Source organism: Manis javanica, chromosome 4 (genome assembly GCF_040802235.1).
Source record: "Manis javanica isolate MJ-LG chromosome 4, MJ_LKY, whole genome shotgun sequence".
Classification (NCBI taxonomy): Eukaryota; Metazoa; Chordata; class Mammalia; order Pholidota; family Manidae; genus Manis; species Manis javanica.
The window spans coordinates 152307926-152335331 of record NC_133159.1 but is presented as its reverse complement, the minus strand read 5'-3'; the positions used below and the strand labels follow the sequence as shown (position 1 = coordinate 152335331).

The window sequence follows — 27406 nt, the reverse complement described above, 5'->3', positions numbered from 1 at the left end:
CAAATGGACATAAGAGAATGACATAAAGGGAAAATGACATTAAAGCAGACATAACTAATTTTAAATACTTAAATGCAAGAAAATAACACTCAAACCTGATAACTAATTTGATATTTTTCTTTCATTATTAAAATAATAAATCAAAGTAAATATCCTCATTGTGGAACATTCAGAAAGTAAAGAAGAAAACAACAGTAAATAAAAATAACAGTAATTCCAACTGTTGGTTATTATTGTTTACATTTTAGTATATGTTGTTACATAAATATAATTTTAAAAGATAAAATTATTATATACATTTTATTTTTATTCTGCTATTGCTTTTCACCTGCTAATATACTGGGGACTTCTTTCCAAATCAACAAATAGAAAGGAATGGACTTACATGATCGTTTTTGATGACTAAATAGTATTCCTATATGTGGATATATTGTAAATTACTTAACCAGTTACCAGTTGCATATTTAGGTGGTTTCTGATGTTTTGTCATTATTAACTATTCTGTGATGGCATTCGCAAATTAATCAATATTTTTATGTACTTGCTAGATCACTTTTTGTCACTGATAGGATGTTAAAGGGACCTAGTGTCCTGGCTTTTATAGACAAACCCTGAATTTGGATTTTCCACCATTACTGATATCCTGTCTCCTCAAATGCTCTCATTAAAATGTTTTTGTTCTTTCACTTTTTCTAATACTTTTTCTTATTGTTCATAATTATTTGTTCAATGTACTATACTTTCACTTGAATATTTTATAAGTACTGCTAGCCATACTTAGCTATCTTTTTTAGATAGTTCTGACATAAGTTAAATCTTCTTGCTTGAACATAACATCACAGAGTATCCTCAATGTCATTGTGGCTTTATCTGAAACCTAGTTATTTTATACAGTATGTGAACTTGAAAAAAAATTAGATCTCTCCTTTAGGCATTTGGAAGGCCTGAGGGTGAGTGTTCTCTCCTATGAAAAAGCCCCTTGAGCAACTTTCTTTCCTTCTGTTCCCTCCCTAAAAACGTAAGCATAAACTGTCACACTCAGTAAGGAACTAAAGATTCTGAATTGAACAAGATAATCTGATGGATCTTTAGAGGCATCTAGGGTATTACACTGATAGCTCAATACGTCTTCTAATTAATTGTAAGATATGTGTGCATGTATATGTGTTGAAGTGTTAAATAGGATACAGTTGGATAAACCAACATACTGCAGTTACAAATGTTCAACTAAACTCGAAAACATAAATTATGCCTTTTAAAGTAAAGACATTTAATCTTATAGTAGAATTTAGGGTGGGAGGGAAATTACTTTCTAGAAGATAAATTAATTTCTTAAGAAGATATTCTTAAGGCTTCCCCAAAACAGTTTTTGACATTTACAAAATGACAGATGTTCTAAAAGCATTAAATTGACCAAAAAAAAAAAAAAAGAGAGAGAGTTAAAAATGCCTAGGAATTAATTAAATAAGAAGTGTACAAGACCCATATGAAAACAACTTTAAAACACTGTAAAAGATAACTAAAGAAGACTTGAACAAATGGAAAGGTAAACCAAGTTTTTGGATAAGAGATTCAGCATCATGAAGATAGATACCTATAGTTCCCCAATTAGTTTGTAAATTCAACAGTTAGCATTATTTTGTTTTGTTTTTAAACAAGATGAGATTTTGAAGTTAATGTGTAAAAATAAACATCTAAAAATAATGAGGGAAATTGGTAACAAAACAGCAATGAGGGGGGATTAGTCTTACCAGATACAAAACCATAAAGTCTTCATCATTGATGAAGTGTTGGTAAATGAATAAATAGGCTAACCAATGGGCCAAAATAAAAAGTATAGAAGGAGGTGCAGATACTCATGACATTTGGTGTATGATAAAGGTTGCATCTCAAATCAGTAGGAAAAGATGAACTAGGTATTAAGTGTGACTGAGACAACTGAATGAACTTTTGGGAGAAACAGGTAAGAATTGGATCTGTATGTTATACTGTTGGATAGACTCCAAGTGGATAAAAGATTTAAATGAAACCACAAAAGCACTAGAAGAATATATAAGAGAGTTCTTTATAACTTTGGAGTAGGCAAGGGCTTTCATTTGACTTAAAACCCAAAAAATGAAAGATTGATCAATTTAACCATAAACTTTCATAAAACAACAACAAAATCTACAGCTAAGACCATAAGGAGCTAAGTATATTTGTAATTCTTAGTGCAGGTGGAAGGATAATCTCCTAAGATTTAAGAACTAGAAATTAGACAGGAAAAATCCAACAATTAATGGAAAACTTGGCAGAAGATATAAATACACAGGTCACATAAAGGAGATGCTGAATGATTCTTAAAGCATTAAAAAAATGTTCAGCGTCACTCAGACTACCTTAAGATACTATTTTCATCAACAAGACTTTAAAAATCCAAAAGTATTGTTAAACACCATGTTGGTGGGAATTTGGAGTATCTGGCACTATTAACAGGATGATAAATTAGTACAAGCCTGATCAAGGGCAGTTTGGCAATTTCTATAAAAATAGCAACTGTGTATAAACTCTGACCTATTTTTGTGAATTTATCGTACAGAAGAATTTGCACACATGTGATGTGACCTGTGTATAAAGCTTTCATCTAGCATGTTTATAATAGCAAAAATGTGAAATAATGTAAATATCTATTGATAAGGCCATAAATCAATGTGGTCCAACCATAAAGTGAAATACCATGCAGCTGTGAAAAATTAAAAATAGTCAGGATGCTCTAAAAATATGGAAAGAATTCCAAGCTACTGATTAAGTTAAAAAACCCAACAGGTTACACAACAACGCTTATAATATGCAGGACTACTGCATACTCCAGAGGACCAGCTCGTGTCAGAATGCATTTGACTCATGATTTGATTGTACGTTGTACAGTGTGAATAGCTGGATACTTTGTGCCTGATTGTAGTTACTGTCTTAGTCAAAACAAAAGTCAAGGATCAATATTTATTTATACTTATTTGTGCATAAAGGAACTGAAAGGATTCACAAGAAACTAAAGCAGTAGTTACCTACGTGTATGGAAGTTGTGTGGAGATGGATAGGATAGATATAATTTATATATATATCCCCACTGAATGTATTAACTATTTTTTTAAAACTAAAAGACAAGATTATTTTACATGGCATTATGGTTTTTTAGTTTTATCACATTAATATTTATCATCCTTTTTCAAATGTTTTCATCCCTCTCCCTTTCATTTTTTCTATTTTTAATGATCCAATAAAAAGAGTTAGGTTTAGTAAGTATTGAATGTCATCTCTCTGAGAATATAAATTATAAAGTTGGTTATTCAGACATCACATGGGCAGATTGTTTTTTCTGATGAGATTTCTAATTATATGGAATCAAAACTTTTAATAAAGGCATAAGTAAAGAGATTTATATATCAAAATAAAGCTCTAATTTAAGTTTTCTGAAATAGTGTCATCTTGTAATAAAAGTTTTCCCCAGTGTTTCACTTTGTCTTGGTTTTGCTGAACTAACCTTTTCCCTCTTATGAGTCACCAAACTAGAAAAACAATGTATTTTCCTTGAATTGGCAAATTTTTTGTAATAGAATAGGATGTTTTTCTTCTGTGTCATTCACTAATAATGTGAAGTTGTGGGGGCAGGGGTGGGTTTGTAACATTACTAGCCCTGTTGGTTGAAGACCTTGCTAGAGTCTATAAAGGAAGGAGAAGGAATCAAGCTTTTTTTTTAAAAAAAAAAAAAAAGCCTGCTGTTTGGGTGTATAAGAATAAACCCATTTCTGTTACTGTAAAAAAAGGTTAATCAACAGGATCATCACCATAAAAGAGAGACAGCATATTGATACTGTTGACACTCCTCATCTTACACTTTTAGAGAATGAAGCTTTTCCATGTAAATTAATTTCCCAGCATGCTGTACTAGAAATACTTGGGTTTGGAGCTGGACAGAACTTGACTCAAATTCCACATTATGACTATTTAGCCTTGTGGCTGTGGACAAGTCACATAATACGGTTCCTGGCTGAACTGGTATTTAATGATGACACCTCTGTTCTGGGTTAGGTGGCCTTCCGCCATGCTCCCATAGCACCCCGTGCACACTACTTACACAGCACTTAGCACCCTCCTGATGTCTGGTTATTTGACTGTCTCAGGGGCCAGACTTTGCCTTTTAATCTCATCTCCAGCACTTAAGATACTGTCAGGCATGTTAGATGAATGGAATTAAACACTTAAGTTTCATTTTAATACATAAAATAGAAATATTTTTAAGTGTCTTAAGTATGACAGTATATGGAATCTGTTGTAGAATTTAACAGTGACACATCAATTAGACTTGGACTCTGTGCCCAATTAGGACAAATCAGCACTAGATGGGAATCTTAGTCACTGTGATAACCCCTGGCAAGACTGCTCAGTTATTCACATCTCCATTAATCCCCACTGCAACCCTCTGAGCTAGGGTTACTATTTATATGAAGAAACTTGAAGAGGTTCGGATACTTTTCTAAGGCTATATGGCTAGCATATAGCAGTACTGCCTTTTGAACTCAGCTTTTTTTTTAGTTATGGCTAATGCATTTTTTCATATTAAATAAGATAAATGCATTTAAAACACTTAGCACAGTGTGTGACACATGGTGCCAATAAATGGTAGTTACTATTACTGTTACATCAAAACTTTCTCCCTTGAGGTTTGAGACTATGCCTCATGCATGTAATATTAAAACAATCTGTAGTGAACATATGAAAACTGGGTTTTTAGAATTGAACTCTTTCATGGCTACATCAGTCCTGTGGTCAACTGTAGTGGCTCTTGTCTTTGGGTCGTTATTCAGTCAAAGCCCTAAGATTGTAAAGTCCTCTGCAAGTCCCCTTCTTTTCCCATGAGGTAAGGAGTAACCTTCTTGCTTCGTGGCATTGGACTTTGCTCCCAGTGGCTTGATGGCTTCGTTTCTTTGCTACTTTTGATCTGCAGGCTCCCACTGTTCCGGTTGCTTCCTACGATAGAGACTGTGAAAGTTGAGGCAGGTTTTTAACACCTAGGCAAGTGATACAACTCTATGTCAGGCTCCCAGAAGGTCATTGGCACTTTCTTCAGGGTCCATTCAAATTACTTACAGAAGAATCTGTGATTCTTCCACATAATGGTTGGAGAAGAGAGGGGATAATCCCTTTGGTTTTAGTTCTCTGCCTCAGTTTTGCTCTCTCTAGAATTTTGGGTTTCTAAGTCCTCAACCTTTCTGGGATTCTACAAGATAAGTTCTTTCTGCATCTGCCTCCCCAAGGCCAGAATTTTGCCATGAATGGGTTACTAGAGTGCTCAGTTACTGATTTTCCCCTCAGTTTCTCAGAGGTGCAGCATGCCACCTGTGTTCACCCCAGTATACCATACGCGTATTACCATTTTCTATTGCATGCTCAGACTTGGTGTCTCAGAACCTTTCCCTAGCTTTCAGCTCCTTCAGTCCTCCTTTGTCATTTATCACCCACCATCTTATTTTTTTGTCCTTTAGAAACTTGTTGAAAATTTTCATCTGATAGCTCTTTTTCCATTTATTCTTAAACCTTATGAGTTTATAGTGTTTGTAAGCCTTTGCTCTTATATTATTGTGCTCTTTGAAGGGAAAGAAGATATATGCCAAGGTAAGGCTGCCATTTTTAACTGAAAATCAGATTCTCAAAAAATTTAACTTTGATTAATTGATCAAATTAATTAATTTATTAAGGTGTAATTGATTTATAACAAACAGCAAATATTTATAGTGAGACAATGTGGTAAGTTTCAACATGTATACCCATTTGTAAAACCATCACTGTAATCAAGGTGGCTATTGTACCTATGAATAAACCAAGGCTTGGGGAAGCCCAGAAGCTTGAATTGGAACCCAGGTCTGTCTGATATCAGGGTCCATGCTCTAGGCTCTGGAGCCTGAGTTCTAGCTGGTTAAACAATCTCTGACTATTTCTCATTTGTGTGGGAAAAGCGCACAATTTCTGAGTCTAGCTACTCAGTTCTCTAATATAAGGACTGATTGTGCTAAATGAAGTTTTTGTCCTTCATATTTCTTTTGCAGTGATGGTAAACCTCTGTTCAAATACAGTTTTTTAAATTAAATGAAATATCACCATTCTCTATAATTTTCACAGTGGAGCTATATGAGACATTAAAGTCACATACATATTTTTGTCTTTTCATAGGAAAGTATTTCAAGTTCATGGAGTAATAAGAGTAAGAGTGATACAAGATCTGCCGAAATCCCTCCAGACAGTTGGTGAGACGATAGGAATTTCTGTTTTCTTCAACAATGTCTTATATAATTTTGTAGACATTCTGACTATAAGCTTCTTAGCTGTGTACTCAAAGAGACATGTTCTACAGTCCTTTAGTATGTGGTTTTTAAGCATACTAATATGGAAGCTATAATAGTTAGCTAAAACTTAACTGTATTCTTCACTTCCAGAAAAATGCAGATTTTATACAGATGTAGTTAATGATGATGATATAGATGTTTTCTTATAGCTGTATCTCTCTGTTTAGAGAGAACTGTGTGTACATTTCTCAGACATTATCAGCAATGGCCAATCTGCCATAGTCCCATACATATAAAATACACTTAATGTCTATATACAGGCACATATTGTTTACATGCCAAGTGTATGTACTTTTTTGATGCAAAGTTAAAATCAAATTTGACTTTCAAGACATAACAATTTATTTTCTACTTCTCTATTCTTAGGAAAAGAAGAATTTCTAGACTCTTCATTAAGATCTTCATTCACACAATTGTTAAGTCCAGGGCTACTGAGGTGAAACCATGAATAAAAATACATCTGCTGTGGTATCATCTGGTCTACTCGAAAAGTAATTTTTAAATTAAATTCAATGTGTTTTGAACTATCACAGTTTGAAATACATAGAATATTAATGAACTTTTGGTTGAAAATTTTATACAGCTAACTGTGGTCTAAAATAGCAGTAATGAGAAAGTTGATCAATAATTGCCTTTCATGTAAATTAGTGTAGGACTATATTCTGCCTTTTGTTTTACAATTATTTATATAGATTGCTTTTTTTAAAAGGAGTGACACAACTTTTTGAATATCTAAAATATACTTCAACTGTAGAAGTAACATAATGTAAGATTAACTTTTGCTGAGTAACAAACCATTCCTAAGAGCCTTAAAAACAACAAGCATTTATTCTTGTTGGCTGGGTAATTCTGGTCTGCACAAGATAATGTAGGATGGCCTCATTCACATGTTCTGGGGCCTCATATGGGAAGGCTGGATGCCCAGTCTCTTGACCTGGTGTCTCATCTTCCAAGAGGCTAGCTCAGGTTTTTTCACATGGTGGTGGAATGAGTCCCAGCAAAAAAACCAAGTGTTTTTCAAATGTTTACTTATCTCACATTTGCTGGTGTGCTATTAGTTGAAGCAGTTTAAATGCCAAATCCAAATTCAATCCGTAGAAATACTGAATTTACTTTTTAAAGGAAGGAACAGTAAAGTCATATTCCAAGGTGTTTGCATACAGGGTTGGGAAGAATTGGTGACCATTTTTGCAAACATGTAACATGCATATAATTAGGTATATTCAGAGAAGTCTTGCCTCCATTCTGCCTTTCACTCTGTGCCCTCACTCCTCCTGTAGATAACTATTTTTAGTCTTGGTTCTTTTTCAGTGCTTTTTTTTGCATAAACAAATACACATACATATAACTACACATATTTGCTGTATAGTTTTTTCCATAATGTTATTATTTAGTCTGTGCAAAGTTGCTCTGTACATTAGACATTCTTGCTTACACAGTAACCAAGTGCACACCAGTCCTTTGGCTCACACTCATAGGTCTTCCCTGGAGAGGGGTGTCAAGCCAGTTAAACTTGATGTCTTTCTTTGATGCCTCCTCCTGGCAGCACTAGAAAGCTCCAGTCTCTAGTGGGCACAGGCCCAGTCTGTGTGGTTTGCAAAGAGCTCCATGCACAGAGCTCTGTCCCTTGCTGGCAAACAGTTTTACACTCTAGAAAAGCACAATTTTGTCCAACTACTTAGGGAATATGAAACAGTAGTATATGTGGGAGATTATGTTTGAAGGAAATTCACCGTTTGAAGGAAATTCACATTTAGAGGGTTTAGAGGTTAGTGGAGGTACAGTGAGGTATCTTAGTTCCCTCTTTTTCACCTCTCATTTCAGGCTTCACTCATTTATGCCCTGGCAACTTAGTATTTCAACAAGAATGGGTTGAGCTTCTGAAATCTATGACAGTAGAACAATTTTGGACCCAGTCCTTTCTGCCTCTTTTTCTTGCTAATTGACTGTTGCCCTAGTAACCAGAAGGCCATCCAACACTAGAGCTGAATTCAGTGTAATGCAATCCTAAAAGATGTGCTATATAAAGAGCAAAATATTTAAAAACAGGGAGTTTTGTAAGTTTTTTTATATTTCAATTTCATTCTTTTTTTATGATTTAACTTTTGAATAAGTTTTCTTAAAGTTAGAATTCCTACAGCAGAAGTTAGGAAAGCTTCTTCTAAAAGCTATAGTCACATGTGAAATATGAAGTAACTTTTTAAATAGCAGGTTCAGTTTTTTGATATGTGTGAAGACAGCTGGAAGCCCTATATTCAGCAATGGCTTTAAGACACCAACAAAGCAGATTCTATACCACATTTTCCCTCTGGAATAGGACAGGCTGGGCTCACATTGTTCTCCAAATTCATAACCTTAGCCTACCAAATTAACCTTCCCAGATGTTGGCTCTTTTAGAAAAATTATGGTAATAATCTTAAGGATTTTGTAAATATTAAATTGAATGGCATAATGTATGTATATTGCTTAGCACAATACTGAATACATCATAGGTAAGCAGGCAGCCCTAAGCCTTATTTCAGGCTTTGTTTAAGTTTTCTTTGACCAGTAAAAGTCTCTGCTTAGACAAATTATAGTGTTCATAAATGCAAATTGGGGGAGTATCTCTTGCAGAATATTTTTGACTGTTCCTTATTTTCTAATGTCTGTAATGTCTGGCAGAAATTACAGATGGAGCAAGTGTGTTAAACTAGGAAGAAACTTTCTAAGTTAAAAGGATAAACTTTTGAGATTGATATGGAGGTCATATTTTGCTTTAAGTAGCAGCAAACATTTCTTCTAAAATCATTTACCCAACTCATTAACACGAGAGGGCGCCATATACAAATATGAAATGCCAAAGGAACCTGGTCCAGAGTAAAATTAATATAACCCCAGAGAAAGATTTAAATGACATGTACCTATGAGTCTTCCTGAAAGGGAGTTCAAAATAAAAATCACCAACACACTAGTGGAGGTACGGAAAGATATCCAAGAACTCAGGAATGAAATCAGGTCAGAGATCCAATCGCTGAAGAGCACAACGGAGGGTATTAAAAGCAGGTTGGATACAGTGGAGGAAACGATAAATGAAATAGAAACTAGAGAAGAGGAATACAAAGAAGCTGAGGCACAGAGAGAAGAAAGGATCTCCAAGAATGAAAGAATATTGAGAGAACTGTGTGACCAATCCAAACGGAACAATATTCGCATTATAGGGATACCAGAAGAAGAAGAGAAAGAGAAAGGGATAGAAAGTGTCTTTGAGGAGGTAGTTGCTGAAAACTTCCCCAGTCTGGGGAAGGAGATAGTCTCCCAGGCCATGGAGATCCACAGATCTCCCAACACAAGGGACCCAAGGAAGATAACACCAAGACACATAGTAAGTAAAATGGAAAAGATCAAGGATAAGGACAGACTGTTAAAAGGAGCCAGAGACAGAAATAAGATCACATACAAAGGAAAGCCCATCAGGCTAACATCAGACTTCTCAGCAGAAACCTCACAGACCAGAAGGGAGTGGCATGTTGTATTTAATGCAAAGAAGCAGAAGGGCCTGGATCCAAGATTACTTTATCCAGCAAGAGTATCATTTAAATTTGAAGGAGGGATTAAACAATTTCCAGATAAGCAAAAGCTGAGAGAGTTTACCTCCCACAAACCATCTCTACAGCCTGTTTTGGAGGGACTGCTATAGATGGAAGTGTTCCTAAGGTTTAATAGGTGTCACCAGAGAAAATAAAACCACAGTTAAGAAAGTAGAACAGCTAATTACTGAGCAAATACAAAATTAAATTAACTATCCCCAAAGTCAATCAAGGGATACACAAAGAATGCAGAATATGATACCTAATATATAAAGAATGAAGGAGGAAGAAAAAGGAGGAGAAATAGAAAAGAACCTTTAGATTGTGTTTGTAACAGCATACTAAGTGAGTTAAGTTAGACTCTTAGATAGTAAGGAAAGTAATCTGGAACCTTTGGTAACCACTAATCTAAAGCCTGAAATGGCAATAAGTACATACCTATCGATAATCACCCTAAATGTAAATGGACTGAATGCACCAATCAAAAGACATAGAATCACTGAATGGATAAAAAAAAACAAGACCCTTCTATATGCTGCCTGCAAGAGACTCGCTTTAAACCTAAAGACATACACAGACTTAAAGTGAAGGGATGGAAAAAGATATTTCATGCAACTAACAGAGAGAAAAAAGTAGGTGTTGCAGTACTAGTATCAGACAAAATAGATTTCAAAACACAGAAAGTAGCAAGAGACAAAGAAGGATATTACATAATGATAAAGGGGTCAATCCAACAAGAAGATATAACCATTATAAATATCTATGCTCCCAACACAGGAGCACCCACATATGTGAAACAAATACTAACAGAATTAAAAGGGGAAATAGAATGCAATGCATTCATTCTAGGAGACTTCAACACTCCACTCACTCTGAAGGACAGATCAACCAGACAGAAGATAAATAAGGAGACAGAGGCACTGAACAACACAACAGAACAGATGGACCTAACAGACATCTACAGAACTCTACACCCAAAGCAAGAGAATACACATTCTTCTCAAGTGCACATGGAACATTTTCAAGAATAGATCATACACTAGACCACAAAAAGAGCCTCAGTCTGCACACATAAACAGAATCAGAAATGAGAAAGGAAAAAGCACTGTGGACACCACAGAAATACAAAGAATTATTAGAGAATACTATGAAAAATTAAATGCTAATAAACTGGATAACCTAGAGGAAATGGACAACTTTCTAGAAAAATACAACCTTCCAAGGCTGACCAAGGAAGAAACAGAAAATCTGAACAGACCAATTACCAGCAATGAAATTGAACTGGTAATCAAAAACCTACCTATGAGCAAAACTCCTGTACCAGATGACTTCACTGCTGAATTTTATCAAACATTTAGTGACGACCTAATACCCACTCTCCTTAAAGTTTTTCAAAAATAGAAGAGGAGGGAATTCTTCCAAACTCATTCTATGAGGCCAGCATCACTCTAATACCAAAACCAGGCAAAGACACCACAAAAAAAGAAAATTACAGACCAATATCCCTGATGAACATAGATGCAAAAATACTCAACAGAATATTAGCAAACTGAATTCAAAAATACATCAAAAAGATAATCCATCATGATCAAGTTGGATTTATGCCAGGGATGCAAGAATAGTACATTAGAAAATTCATCAACATCATCTACCACATCAACAAAAAGAAGGACAAAAACCACATAATCATCTCCATAGATGCTGAAAAAGCATTTGACAAAATTCAACATCCATTCGTCATAAAAACTCTCAACAAAATGGGTATAGAGGGCAAGTACCTCAACATAATAAAGGCCATATATGACAAACCCACAGCCAACATTATACTTAACAGCAAGAAGCTGAAAGCTTTTCCTTTAAGATTGGGAACAAGACAAGGATGCCCACTCTCCCCACTTCTATTCAGCATAGTACTAGAGGTCCTAGCCATGGCAATCAGACAACACAAAGAAATAAAAGGCATCCAGATTGGCAAGGAAGAAGTTAAACTGTCCCTGTTTGCAGATGACGTGATATTGTACATAAAAAACCCTAAAGAATCCACTCCAAAACTACTAGATCTAATATCTGAGTTCAGCAAAGTTGCAGGATACAAAATTAATACACAGAAATCTGTTGCATTCCTATACACTAACAATGAACTAGCAGAGAGAGAAATTAGGAAATAATTCCATTCACAACTGCATCAAAAAGAATAAAATACCTAGGAGTAAACCTAACCAAGGAAGTGAAAGACCTATACTCTGAAAACTATAAGACACTCATGAGAGAAATCAAAGAAGATACCAATAAATGGAAACACATCCCATGCTCATGGATAGGAAGAATTAATATTGTCAAAATGGCCATCCTGCCTAAAGCAATCTATAAATTCAATGCAATTCCTATCAAAATACCAACAGCGTTCTTCAACGAACTAGAGAAAATCATCCTAAAATTCATATGGAACCACAAAAGACCTCGAATAGCCAAAGCAATCCTGAGAAAGAAGAATAAAGCAGGGGGAGTTATGCTCCCCAACTTCAAACTCTACTACAAAGCCACAGTAATCAAGACAATTTGGTACTGGCACAAGAACAGACCCATAAACCAATGGAACAGACTAGAGAGCCCTGATATAAACCCAACCATATATGGTCAATTAATGTATGATAAAGGAGCCATGGACATACAATGGGGAAATGATAGCCTCTTCAACAGCTGGTGTTGGCAAAACTGGACAGTTACATTCAAGAGAATGAAACTGGATTATTGTTTAACCCCATACACAAAAGTAAACTCGAAATGGATTAAAGACTTGAATGTAAGTCATGAAAACATAAAACTCTTAGAAGACGACATAGGCAAACATCTCCTGAATATAAGCATGAGAATATTCTTCCTGAACCCATCTCCTCGAGAAAGGGAAACAAAAGTAAAAATGAACTCATGGGACTACATCAAACTAAAAAGTTTTTATACAGGAAAGGACATCATCAACAAAACACAAAGTCATCCTACAGTATGGGAGAATATATTTGTAAATGACATATCTGACAAGGGGTGAACATCCAAAATATATAAAGAACTTACACACCTCAACACCCAAAAAGCAAATAACCCAGTTAACAAATGGGCAGAGGATATGAAGAGACGGATCTCCAAAGAAGAAATTCAGATGGCCAACAGACACATGAAAAGATGCTCCACATAACTAATCATCAGGGAAATGCAAATTAAAACCACAATGAGATATCACCTCACACCAGTAAGGATGGCCAGCATCGAAAAGACTAAGAACAACAAATGTTGGTGAGGATGCGGAGAAAGGGGAACTCTCCTACACTGCTGGTGGGAATGTAAGCTAGTTCAACCATTGTGGAAAGCAATATGGAGGTTCCTCAAAAAACTAAAAATAGAAATACCATTTGAACCCGGAATCCCACTTCTTGGAATATACCCAAAGAATACAACTTCTTAGATTCAAAAAGACATATGCACCCCTATGTTCATTGCAGCACTTTTTACAATAGCCAAGGTATGGAAGCAAGCTAAGTGTCCATCAGTAGATGAATGGGTAAAGAAGATGTGGTACATATATACAATGGAATACTATTCAGCCATAAGAAAGAAACAAATCCTACCATTTGTAACAACATGGTTGGAGCTGGAGGACATTATGCTCAGTGAAACAAGCCAGGTGGAGAAAGACAAATACCAAATGATTTCCCTCATTTGTGGAGTATAAAAATGAAGCAAAACTGAAGGAACAAAATGACAGCAGACTCAGAGGCTCCAAGAATGAACTAGTGGTTCCCAAAGGGGAGGGGTGTGGGAGGGAGGGTGGGGAGGGAGGGAGAAGGGGACTGAGGGGTATTATGTTTAGTACACATGGTGTGGGGGATCACGGGGAGAACAGTGTAGCACAGAGAAGGGACATAGTGGACCTCTGGCAACTTGCTACACTGATGGACAGTGACTGCATTGGGGTATGGGTGGGGACTTGATAATATGGGTAAATGTTGTAACCACATTGTTTTTTCATGAAAAACCTTCATAAGAGTATATATCAATCATACCTTAATAAAAAATTTTAAAAAAATAATAATAATATTTTTCAAGTATTTTTCTTTGTTCTACTCCAAAGAAATAAGCATTATTGCTATAATTTCTTTTATGGTTTGTTTGTTTTATAGACAAAATTTAAAATATAGATAACAAAATCCATTTGATTACTTTTGTATCATCATACTTTTAAAAATGTAGTTGCTAGTATGTACTGAGTTACCTAGATCTAAGAATTTTATTTAACAAGTAGTTTAAAGAAAAAGGTTTAGATCTCTCAGCTAACCTGTGAGTGCTAATTTACTTTATCTTAGGGATCCTGCCTTTCAGATGATTACTGTTACCAAGGAAACAGGCCTTGGTCTGAAGATCATAGGAGGCATTAACCGGAGTGAAGGTCCCTTGGTATATATTCAGGAAGTTGTTCCTGGCGGAGACTGTTATAAGGTAAAAATGAGAATAAAAATAACCTCACCAAAAAAATGAAAGCATTGGTGATGAGGTTTGTTTTCCCACTTCATCAGTAAATTTTTAGTGTTAACTGAGTGTCTGCTGTGACCATTTCTCAGTGAAAGAGACTGGAAGGACTAGAAGATGGGCCTTTACCCTCAAGGAGCTTTAACCTAACAAATGAATAAGAAATAAATATGAAAACAGACTTTAGGTTCTAACTAAAGGTTATGTGTATTTTTAATTACATGCTGTTTAACTTATTATCCTAAGTCTGGTTGTGTGAAATTATATTTGAACACAGATCTATCCACTGCTATGAGTTTGGATAAAGATGATCACTTAAACTTGAACTACATTCATTAGCCTCTTCTAAATGCAAAACAAAACAAAAAACTCAGCAAATAAAATCTGCTCCTCCTTTTTGAATTTGCAAAAATTCTTGTTGAGTTAGTTAATTGCATCATTCATTAGTTCCCACATGAGAAATTAGACTTGGAATTAAGATGAGAAAATCTTTTTTTAGTAATTAGAAACCCTTACTCTCTTCTTCCTGTAAGAAATAGGTAATCATGAGTTCCTTTTTGCTCTGGTTGCTCAGAAGCTCTGACCCCACTTGAAGCAGGAAACCAACTTGATTAACAAACTGGTTACTATATTTGCATTCTCATTTCTCTGGAATTTCACTTGCTATTTCTGTTTTACTAACATGATTCTATATGGCTTTTGTTGAAAATTGCTTCCAGTCCTTTTTGGAGAGAGATGGGATAAAAAATTTAATAAAATATTTTATTAATATTAAGCTATAAAGCATGAGAAAGAATCCTCTTATCATTGCCCATATTATTGTTGTTTTTGTTCTAATTGTTTTTGTTTGAGTAAATAGACCAACCCTTACCCTGACTCCCATGCCAAATACTTGTTTAGCAAACAGTTTATCTCTTCAGCTGGGTTTTTTTTTGTCTTGTTAGGAGATAAATCAGTTTCACCAATAACTTCCAAAGCAATAGAAATGATATCAGTTGTTTCAGGCTTGTTGAGATAATAAGGTATCTTCCAAATACACTTACCAAACTGTAAGTATTCTACAGTAAGTTTAGGATATCATAATGATATAAATTTTGCTATTAATTTTATAATGACATAAATTTTGACTGTTGATTAACCAACTAAGAGTATACTTATATGCTAAATTTAAACAAAATCAAGCAAAAAATGAAATTTTCCTTGTGAGAATTGAGATGTTTAGTACTACTTTAATTTTAAAGTTGAGGGGTGTATGCGTATGTTCATTCAGTATGGCTAAGATTTTTTTTAGACTGCACCTGATATACTAAAATAATAAATGATGCTGCCTAATAAGTGATAAGAATTTGCTTTTAAAGTAAGCATCAATTTATGCTTTTTTACCCATGAAAAATATTTGTAGTTAAAGTAATTAATTAATAGAAATAGTTCTGAGTGACTCTTCATCTACTGTCAGTAATAGCAAACTAAGAAATTATACCTCTAATATATACTTTTTCATGATTTTTTTAGAATTCAATTGAAAGGGTATTTAAAAGCAAGACCATTTAATGGGGCCGTATTCCGTATTTACCACTAGAGAGCAGCACAGAGTTATTAATGTTCTTTGATAATATCTGGTCAAGTCTGAGAGACAACAGTCAAAACAAAATAAGGTGTAGACAGAGAAGAATAAGTAGGTTTGCAGTGCTTACATTTATTTCTGTATACTTCCTCAGGATACTGTTATATGCATATTTACTCTGCAAATACAAATTATGCTAATTTATTTTAAGATATTTTTATTAATAGCATTTACTGTGTTCTGAATAATGTTAGGCATGTTAATAAATTTCTGATATGCACAAAATTTCTTTATAGTTGATGTACAGTAGGAAGCACAGGCTCATAAAGTTAACATTATTAAGTTGTTGAACTGAGGAAGTGTAAATATTTTTTAAATACCTGAATGCTTTTACCTGATCTAATTTTTTAAAATATTATATCATTTCAGAACTCACAATATTAACAATCTCAGGCTTACAGATGGATTATATTCCATTTATATTCCCAAACTTCCTATGTTAGGAGGCTATTAGAACTCTAATCTTCTTTAATTAATCATGGTTAGCTACCAGATCCCACCCCCATGCACACAAATGTTTTCTTCCTGGCATATATGAAATACAGTGTTTGTTTAGTAACCAAAAAAAAATATATTCAGAGTTCAAACTTGGAACATCTTAACACATTTGTCCAGTTCGAGGGGGAAAGAAGATTCTCCCAGCTCTAAGTGCTAGAGCAGCCTATAGGTGGGAGCAAATAGAGAAATGTTGAGAGCTCCAAGATGCCTTTCATCCCGTCAGCCAGTCCCGTATCAGTCTCGAGTCCACACCTTTCAACCTTAGACCATTTTCTGGCTGAAATATTCCTTTGAGCTTCATACCTGCATATCTAATTGCTTGATCAGCATTTCCATTTGGTTCTTTTTAAGGCACCCAACCCACGAATCTGAGGCTCAGGTCTCCTGATTGTCACACCTCACCCTCATCTGCCCATCAGTTCCCAAACAGAGCTTCTTTCAGTGTTCCAAGTTTTAGTAAATGACACCTTCCAGTTGCACAAAGTCAGATAACCCAACAGCAACCTAACTACTTCCTTTCTCCTAACACCTATATCCAATTCATTAGCATCTCTGTTGATTTTTTTTTTACTCTCTAAATATCTCTGGAGCCCAAAAGTCTTCTTGATTTCCACTGCTATCACCTTAGCTTAAAATACCATTAGTTTTTAGTCAGAGTTTTCAAAATAGCTTTGTCTTAAGGCCATGCCTATTTCCCTTCCTACCTATATTACTAATACTTAGCTGCCTGCAAGGCTCTGTGTAAAGTGACTTCAGCCCTCTACTTCTCTGGCTTTCTATCTTTATGCATCCAGAGTGGCATTCTTCCAGTTCTTGGAAGTTCTTTCTCATCTCATGCTGTTCCCTCTGCCTGGGAGTACCAGCTGCCACCACCAACATTACTTCCAGACAGCAATTCAAAGACCACATCCTCAGGGATGTTGTCCCTGTTCCCTTCAGGCTACATCAGGTTTTCTTTTTTTTCTTAAATGTGCTCATAGATCTTCATCCTTTCCTTTATATCACCTGTCTTAGTTTGTAATCATATACTGATATCTGTGATTGTTTTATCAATTCTGCCTGAACCACAGACAGTATGTTTTCTAAGTGCAAGTATCTGATATTATTCTCAGTGTTATCTTTAGTCACAAGTGTGGTGCCTGACACATACTAATTGCTCAATTAATATTAATGAATAAATGTATGAATGAGTAATCCCTCAGTCATTCTGTCACATTCTGAAAATTACTGATCTGTTTACCATTCCACTGCCACTGTCTGGACTCTACACCAACGTACCTCTTTGTGTCAGATTCTGAACACTACTTTGAAATTTTCATGTTTTGTTTGTTTTTGTGTTAATAATGTAAAGAAAGCAGGTAGGAATCAGAAGTTTTTTTTCAAACCTGATGCAGCATTTAGCTGATTCTAAAACTCACATACTAAAGCACACACATACAAGATATATGAGATGGGTCTTACAATCAGTGTCACAGCATGATTAACAGCATTTTTTTTCTCTTACTGCTACATAAAATAATCATGTGTTGTACAACCAGTATTACCTCAGATTTGAATATTCAGGACCTTTTGTCAAACCCTATAATAAAGAGAAAGATTACACAGATAAAGATACTAATTGTTAGTCATTGTTCACAAAGGATTGAAGTAAGGCATAGTAACTTTCAGAGGAAGTCTGTTTTCAGAATATGTTGAATGTATCAGTGGGACTGAGACCAAGGCTGTAAAGAACCCATTACCCTTGGTGGATCTAAAGGAGTGGCAGACCACGGAGCTCGCTTTGCAATGTCACTCTTTTTTCTCCTTTGCCATTATTACTTCTGTCAGAACCTTCTTAACTTCCTCAGAGTGCTTCTTGGGCTTTATTAGTATATTATAGACCTATGCTGGGAAACAACCATGAAGAAACATGGTTCTGGCAACCGAAGAATCAGAGCTGCTGGTTTGGAAGCTGAATTAATATGCTCTAACGGGAGAAAAATGTTATGTGAACAAATAAAGACAGTATGAAGTAAGTGCAGTAATAACAGAAAAGTAAAAGTGCTTCAGGAGCAAAGAGAGAGGGTCAACTAAATATATCTAGGGAGTTGGGGAAAACTTAGATCAGAGATAATGTCTGAGTTTGTCTGTGAAGTTTAAGTGAGAGTTCTTGAGACAGAAGTGGCTGGGTTGGTGGCGGCATTCTAGACAGGAATTATTATGTGTAAAAGCGTTAAGATTTGAAAGATTATAGCTGAGTTGAAGAACATTTTCTAAGAATAGAATGAAGACTTTATATGCTGAGAAAGGAAGGTGGATATAGGCCAGAAAAAGTAGGTTGCAGCTAGTTTCTTGTCCTGGGTTTGGGAAGTCAAGGAGTTTCAACTTTACTACCTGTGGGCAGCCATCAGAGTTCCTTAATTTGAAGAATAACAGCTTAAATTTGTTATCAGTGTGAAGATTTCCCATAACAGACATGGGATTCTGGGTCAACTCACCTTTATTTAACACCTACAATGTTCTAGGATTTTATGTATGTTATTTAATTATTACAGTAACCTTGTATGATAAGTATTCATCCCTATTTCATAGCTAAGAAAATGAAATCTCATTGAGATTAAACAACTTGCCTAAATTCACATTAATGGTCGGTAATAAAATAAATTGACAGTTTATGAAAGTATGGGAGAGGAATCTGAAGGTTTGTCGGAGCTTTTCAGAGTCAGGTGGTATAGTTGGTTTCTGATAATATGGTAGCGTTATTTAGAAAACTATGTAATAGTATAATCTGACATGAGTAGTACTGATAGTTTTTAACAGGAGTGTTTAAGTGGTCAGGAATACATTATTATGTCAACATCTTTATAAAGGTCAATGTGAAAAAATGTAGACTTTGAAGGTAGGTCTGTGAAAGTGCTTTTTGGCACCTGGCTTGTCGTATTGTATAGTTGCTTAGTAACTGCTGAATCACAATCTAGACTGTGTGGAAGAGGCCTCAGCATATCCTTGAAGTTAGTGTCTTCACATATACATTTATCCAGCTGGGGCAGAATTCACTGGTTTTGAATGCCAGACTTTTACAGAAATAGCTTTGTTTTAGTTTGCAGGTTCTGACTTTTAAACAGGTTCAAAAATTCACATGATCAGCTAAGATCTTATTGTAAGAGGCAAGGAAAAAAAAAACAACACTGCTGTGAGTACTTTTTAGAAAAAGTATACAAACACTGGAAGCCTCAGTCAGAAGGAATTATTCTTCCTCTCTTCTCTGACTCTTGTCCTGCTAGAAAATGCTACTTTAATATAAGATATATTAGATTGCTTTCATGGGAGCATTTTTCCTCTGTACTGCTAATACCCGACAGTCTGAAAGGAGAGTGTGGGAGATTGATTATAAATCAGCCTAAACCCAGAAAATAGCCACCTCTATTTTCTGTAGCCTTTTTTCCTGCAACCCTGACAACCAATAGTGGTTTCTGCAAGATACATGCTACAGGAGCTGCTTTAAACACTTAGAATTTAGCTCTGTGTTCTTTGTGGGTGAGACGGTGCACCTCACCCATCCCCTCCTCTGTCTTCCCACTCATTGTTTGTGAACATCTAGCTAGCAAGTTGAGAACTCAGTTTTGAATTCAGGTCTATCTGGTTGCCATATCTCATGCTCTTTCCACTCCAGTTCACTGCCTATACAGGCTCCTGCTCTAATGAAAGACAGTTGAGCTGCCATTTGACTTATAGTCATCATTGTATAATTTCTCTTTTCAAGGAAGTTTAATAAAAGGAAGGAACTGTTAATACCAAGAACATTTACATTAACACAAAATAGACTAATTTAATGTCTACTACTCCAATTTTGAAGGAACCTTTCTTTCCTAGTTGGAGTCATTTAAATGCTTTATACCAATAAAGCAGGGCTTTCTTCATTTCCCCTTTTTTCACCCTAAATTATTGACAGACTTTGGGATACAAGTCAATGGTAGTATAGTCATTAAGTTTCAGATAAAATATACCATATTAAACTGATTCTAATGAATGATTTTGTGGATTCCAAATGGTCTAGAGCTGGATTTAACAATGACATTTATTTAATTCTATTTATTAGTTAATTAACTTTAAAATTAGATAAAAAATTTCTCTATTGACCCCTACTTCCAATACCAGTTTTGGAGTATAGAACCAAAATATAATTCAGCTAATTGGGCACATTCTTGGGGCAAATGTCATGAGCTTCCTTTTTATTTGGGGGATGGAGAATTCCTTTTCTTTTTCATAATGTAATATTTGACACATAAAAAAGGGTATTTGAACATGTATCTAACTTATGAAGCACGAGAATAAAATAAACACCTACAAGTCTACTTAAGAGTTTACTCTTGAAAAAGAAAATTTAAGTACTATTGAGGCTTCCTGTGGGCTTTCCACATTACATTTCCAACACTCCCTTCCAGAAATAAGCACTCTAGAATTGTATTTATTCTTCTTTAACTTTTATTAGCTTTATCTTTTTGCCTTTGGCAAAAGGTTGTTTTTCTTATTTGTTAACTGTTTCACCTTAACCTTACCTAGAGTGAATAACTGACCTCAAGCTAAAATTTAACATATTAAACTGCAAGTTAATATAAGTAGTGTCTAAGTAGAGTCTGGGGGATAATTGATCTAAATGCATATGTAACCAAACTCTGTTGTAAGATTTGGACCCAGGCAATACAGAACTATTTACAAAATCTTACAAACTCAGCTCTTTCATTTTACTATAGAATCCATATGGTAGATACTTTCTCCATATTTCTTGGTCTTTTCCAACATTATGTTGTGTTTTATTCCCCAGACATTTATCAAATGGAAAAAAAAATCACTTATGAATATAACAGTTGTATGTTATGTTCTTTGACTTTACTAGTTATATTATTCACATATTTATAAAATCCAAATCAGTTTCCAAATTTTACATATTTTAGAATGAAATCACTTTTTGGTTTAATTTTTAAATAATACTTATAAATCAGAAAGGTCATAGGGTCATCATATATTTAGATTATGTTTTACACAGTATTTGAGATAACATGTTCCCATAAAATTCTTTGATATTTTATATTTGCTTTCCTATGTATTTCAATATTCAGTGTAATAAATAATACTAGATGTCTTTTTAAAAAACAAAAATAACTATTGTTATTTATCAATAAAGTAACCATAAATCAGTATTATATATAATACAGTTCAGATCAAAGATAAGTTTCCAAGAGATTTATCTTAAAGGTAGATAAGACTTTGAAAAAAGATACTTCCATGAATTGTTGGAATTTACCTTAATGCCATAAGAGTGAAAATACAGCTTTTTAACCATTTATGTTTCACTAGTTATAGAAATAATATGTTCTATCTTTGTACAAATGATAAATTGAGAAGTGTCTTGGGAATTGAAAATATAGAGAGTGCATTCTTCTTTTCCGGTTTGAATTAACGGAAAGAAGACTGAGAAACTTTCCTAAAAAATACGTTAAACGTTGTGCTTGATGTGTTACTCAGGCTAGTTATTGGCAGAGCCATGACTGAGCAAAGGCTGAAAAAAATGGTATTTTTTGTAGATCGTGGCTAAAGCTATGTGTGCAACCAACCAGGCTGAGTCACAGGAAGGACAGCAGATCCAGGAAGGATGAAGTTTGATCATAACATCAGATATGAGTAGGATCAATATAATCAAGATCCTTGACTTAATTTTTAAAAATCGTTACTGTGGAATAAATCTTAATGGTTTAAAATCTTTAACAGTATGAAAGACAAAAATGCTCAGAACTGAACTGAATTGGTCTTGTATTCTGAAATGTCCTAGGTTATCTGGCCTACTTAATCACAGAGTCAAAGCTGTATCTTTCAAGCTTTTAAAATAGGTCTCTTTTTCTGGTGTACCAGTGTGTATCTTCAAATATTACAGATTTTCTTTCTTTAAGATATTCTTCACTAAAACTTTCTTTCCTTTAATTGCAACAAATTGTAATATTTTTTAAAAAACATCCTCAGTATGTTTTTAAAACATTATAAATGTCCCTGTTTTTGTCAGGATGGACGTTTGAAGCCAGGGGATCAGCTGGTCTCGATAAACAAGGAATCTATGATTGGTGTATCATTTGAAGAAGCAAAACGCATAGTTACCAGAGCCAAGCTGAGGTAACTATCCTGCTCACAGGGTAGAACGAATCATTTACTGTCTTCTTAAAAATAATAATGTAAGATGTCTTAAGTACTTTAGACCCTAAAAGAAGAATCTTTTGATAATATTTGAAACATTATCTTAAAATTCAATTGTACTATATCCATAATATATCCATTAAGTAATTTCTTTGTAATGCTAGGTTAGAATCTGCTTGGGAGATAGCATTCATAAGACAAAAATCTGATAGCAATCATCCAGAAAATCCACCATGTCCATCCTTTTTACAAGCTTCGGGAGAATGTGGACCTCAAACCTCAACATTTAGTTTTCTTTCTTCTCCCTCGGAAGTACTAATTCCAAGGACCTCATCCACTCCCAGAACTACAGAAACTGTTTTACCTTCTGTTAAGATAAATCAGGTAATCTTAAATTTCTGTTTATTTGTACAATCCATAAACCCCCTATATGTTTTTATGTTTGTTAGAAATACACACACACACACACACACACACATACACATAAGATCACAATTTTGGTAATACAGTTTGTTAACAAATTGGCACTTCCTTGAAAGGTCTTTTCTTTTCTTCTTTGTAAGATTTTTATATTGTATTTTCAATAATTATAACTTCAAGCCAGTGTGTCCTTTGGGAAATCATGATTGGAATGGCATCACAAAGATATGACTTGATTTTTCTCAGAACTATGTTAGGAATGTCATATATTTTCAGACAATCTGAAATGGTTTAATTCATCATCATTTCTGTTTTCTGCTTGACTAAAGATGGGCAAATTTCCTTTTTGTTTTTTAGCTTCTTTCCTACACAGTGAGGCTAATCCTAATCATCCAGGGTAGGTGGACAGTGTTCCCTCACTAGACTGTAGTTCACCCTAGTAGAAACACAGAAAGGGTGTTTGTATACCAAAACTGATACAATAAATTGCACTAATTGCAACATTGCCCTAACAAATCAAAGTTACAAAATAGAGCAATACTCTTTAAATCTATGTTACTGTAAAACAAAATAGGAAACTCAGGGAGGCTTTCAGTCTGTTGCATAAAATTCATCAAAGGTAACTTCAGTTTCAGATCCCTGCTAATCAGATACAGAGTATAAGATTTCTGTCAACCTCTTATACTTTTTCATTTAAAGTTATGATTCTTTTTCAAAATAAGGTGCATGGCCTTATATTTTCTTGTCCTGGGACATAGCAGAGCTGAAATTTTAATTCTGAATTGCTTTGTTTGAAGATGAATATAGCAAAATTTTAAGGTTTTGTATTTTGGGGACTATAGTCTCTTTAAGCATTCTTTCTGTGTTAACATGAGCTTCTAGTCTGGTCTTTGACCTACCTTAGAAAATGACATTTCAAGTTCCTTGTTTTCTTTCATAGATAAAAACTGGATACAAGAAAACAGAGCAGACTCCAGTTGCTTCTTTGGACAACAGCGCTACAGATATGTCTAATGCAGGTAAATGCACATTTATTTCCCTCTTTCCTGTTACTTTTTTTCAATTTCTCTTTGTCACTGAGGAGTACATAATGTGACTAAATAGACTTTAAAGAAGGGTGCGTTATGCCTTTTTTTCCTTCAGTGAATAAAAGAAACAAAATGAAAGTATTGTACAGTGGTCACTGTTAGATTATGACTTAACTGGAAATTTTCTTGAACAAAGGATTGAATTTTAAAAGATGCATTATTATAACAGTGTCTATGAAGCTGTAATAATCAAAAAACTGTTGAAACCAAATAATGGAAACTCTTCTATAAATGAAGATTAGATTGCCTTGTCCTTTTAGTGAAATACTGGTGAGGTATAGTAAATTCATCTTTTGGAAAAACTATAGAAGGGAGCTTAGCTTAAGAAAATAAATATTTTTGTTTTTTAAGAAGAGATTATATAGTTAGAACACCAGAATTGTGAATTTAGTATTATTGATTCTTAATTACCATGAAATGATTAATTGACTTTTTAAAACAATAGAGGATTAATTTTGTAAGCTACCCATAAAAAGGGATTTTTACGAAGCTTGTCAAGTGTCTTTTGACTCAAATATTGAGCAAATCCCTCCTATTTATTCTTTCCAAAAGTTAGAGACAGCAATCAAAAAATTGTACTTAAAGAAAATTTAATTGTATATTCTAAATTATAGTGCAATTTGTTACATGTATATTTTAATTTTTAATAGCATTATCTAGATCTGAATTACAAAATAAGGCAGAGTTAGTATACTTAGTTTCTTCGTCCTTTCGGACTACTGTAACAAAACAGTACAGCCTGAGTAGCTTGTAAACATTTCCCACAGTTCTGGAGGCTGGAAGTCCAGGACTGAGAGCCTTCTTCTGGTTGCAGACTTCTCATTATGTCCTCGCACGGTGGAAGGGGCTAGGGAGGACTGTGGGGACTCTGAGAAGGACACTGACCCACTGATGAGCGCTCCACCCTCATGACCTGAGCACCTCCTCAGGGCCCCACCACCTGCAACACCATCATCATTTGGGTTAGGATTTCAACATATGAATTTTGGGGAGGATACAAACATTCAGCATAACTACCATACTTAACAAGTATTTCCCTGTGGGTTATAAGCAATCTTCAGCCATAAATTATATGCCTTTTTACTTAGTGGGATTTGTTGACTCAGAAACTTTTTAGTTATTATTCCCTTTACGTAATTAATTTCCATTCTTGATATATTGTTTTTATTTTAAACTGGGAACCCATGTGAGGAAAAAAAAATAAGTGAAAGAAGCAAACAATACTGAGGAGACATTTACATAACATCTTTTTATTTTTTAAAGTAATTGAACTAAATGCCTCTTTTAGCCTTTTACTTACTCAGTAACCATTCGCCAATATGTCATGTGTGCAGAAAACATAGTTTAGTAAGAATTATGGAGGAATTAGGTATTTTTGATGAGATAACTTGATATGTTATAAAATCAAATATGGAAACAAAGAATCTTCATTATTCAGGTTAGCAACCATATATATGTTTGGTCTGTGTGTCTCTGCTTCCTTTATTGAATGACTTCTGCCTGCAGTGTTCTGCGATAACTAGAGCAGGGGTATAGGTGGTTTCAGTAGTCTAATGAGCATACCATCTTGTGGATGAATAACACATTTGCTCAAATAGTGGAAAGACATGAGCAAAGTAGTCTAAGGAAAGAAATATGGGTTACCCTTAAACACCATGGTGTTAGAGGTGCCAGTGGTTGGAAACCTGCATGTAACTTGACTCCCTAAAAACCTAACTACTTAATACAGCCAACTGCTAACCAGAAGCCTTATCACTAACATAAACAGTCAATTAATACATATTTTGTATATTATTCATATGATATAATGTATTATTTCAATAAAGTAAGCTAGAGAAAAGAAAATATTATTTCAGAATTGTCACAAATCTCCAAAAAATTTTGCAGTATACTTATTGAAAAAACCCCACATATAAGTGGACTGTGTGGTTCAAATCCATGTTATTCAGTGGTCAACTGATGTAAGTGGCCTGAAGGTGGTGTAGGGAAGGCACAGTAGTTAATCAGCAGACTCTGAATGCAAACTTAAAAATTCAAATTTTTGCGCCCAACTTATTAGCAATATAACCTTGAAATAGTTGCCTCATGGAGTTATAATGAGTATTAAGTAAGATCATGCATGTCAGCACTTCACATTGTAATTGGTATGTAGTATGTTTTGCTCAGTAAATTTTGCTGTTACTGTTATTAATATTACAGAAACTGCAGACTACAGTATAGCTCAGATAATATTCCAGGGCATGTTTTTAGAGCAAAAGTGGAAACTTTTATCTTTGAATTCAATTTTGCATCCTCTTTCCACCCCAAAAACTAGTGCAAAATTCAGACATTGTCCAGACCTTAAAGGAAGTGCTAAGCATCAACTGATGGATGAAGGTAGGAGATCATCATCATAAGGAAGGGAAGCACCATGAGCAAAAGCACAGAACTAAGGATAAGCTTCATGTCAGGCGACCCCAGGAGGCAGGTCTGATTAAAGCCAAGGGATCTTGAAGTAATGAGTAAACTGAGGTAAAAATCTACATCAATGTCCTTAAGAAGCAATGCTAGATTTTGAAATGGAAAAATAATTTAATGAAAAATACATTTGAGTGAGTAGGCTATCTGTAAAGTAAATATTAAAATGCTATTATAATGGAACATTTTTCTAGGGTAGAAGTCACACTGACTTAGTCCCATTTTCTTCCACATAAATGTAGCATGCCAATTGTTTCTGGGGGTAAGAAAGCAAAATCAATGCTAAATTATCTCTAGGAAACTCATATTGTAATTTGTCTAAATACTTAATTACAGGCTGTTCCAAAATTAGATCCTTAACCATCACATGTGGACTCTTTCAGCTAGTTATTTATTCAAAAACATAAATGAGTTTTAATATTAACCTCAACAAAAATAAGCTTAATGAGACAGATCTGCCCCAGTTTCTATCTCAAAATCATTCCAAAGTGTAAAACTAGTTAGAGTTTTTAAATCTACATAATACTTGAATTTGTTCTTTAAAACTATTTTTTACATAAATATCTTATTTTGGAATCCATAGTTGTTTACTTATTGCCATAAGCTGAATAATACATGAGCCTGTGAGCTAAAAGCATAGTAAAGACATTCCTAAGGAAATCAGTTAAGAATTATTGCATGAATAAA

The 27406-nt window shown here is 34.5% G+C and overlaps 1 protein-coding gene across 8 annotated transcripts in view; it reads left to right on the top strand.

Moving 5' to 3' along the window:
- The window catches only part of STXBP4 (syntaxin binding protein 4), a 174895-nt gene that overhangs the window by 8282 nt on the left and 139207 nt on the right, over positions 1-27406 (top strand). For 4 of the 8 annotated variants that reach the window (XR_012130687.1, XM_073235410.1, XM_073235411.1 and 1 more), the window contains exons 2-7: positions 6208-6281; positions 6747-6816; positions 14305-14437; positions 22627-22733; positions 22919-23138; positions 24115-24193. Coding sequence is in view for 7 of the 8 variants with exons in the window: in XM_073235410.1 (XP_073091511.1) it covers positions 6208-6281; positions 6747-6816; positions 14305-14437; positions 22627-22733; positions 22919-23138; positions 24115-24193 (683 nt within the window). In the remaining variant the exon portion in view is untranslated. Of the gene's footprint in view, positions 1-6207; positions 6282-6746; positions 6872-14304; positions 14438-22626; positions 22734-22918; positions 23139-24114; positions 24194-27406 lie in introns of those variants that run through there. The other 4 variants (XM_073235416.1, XM_073235415.1, XM_073235412.1 and 1 more) reach the window with 2 other exon arrangements.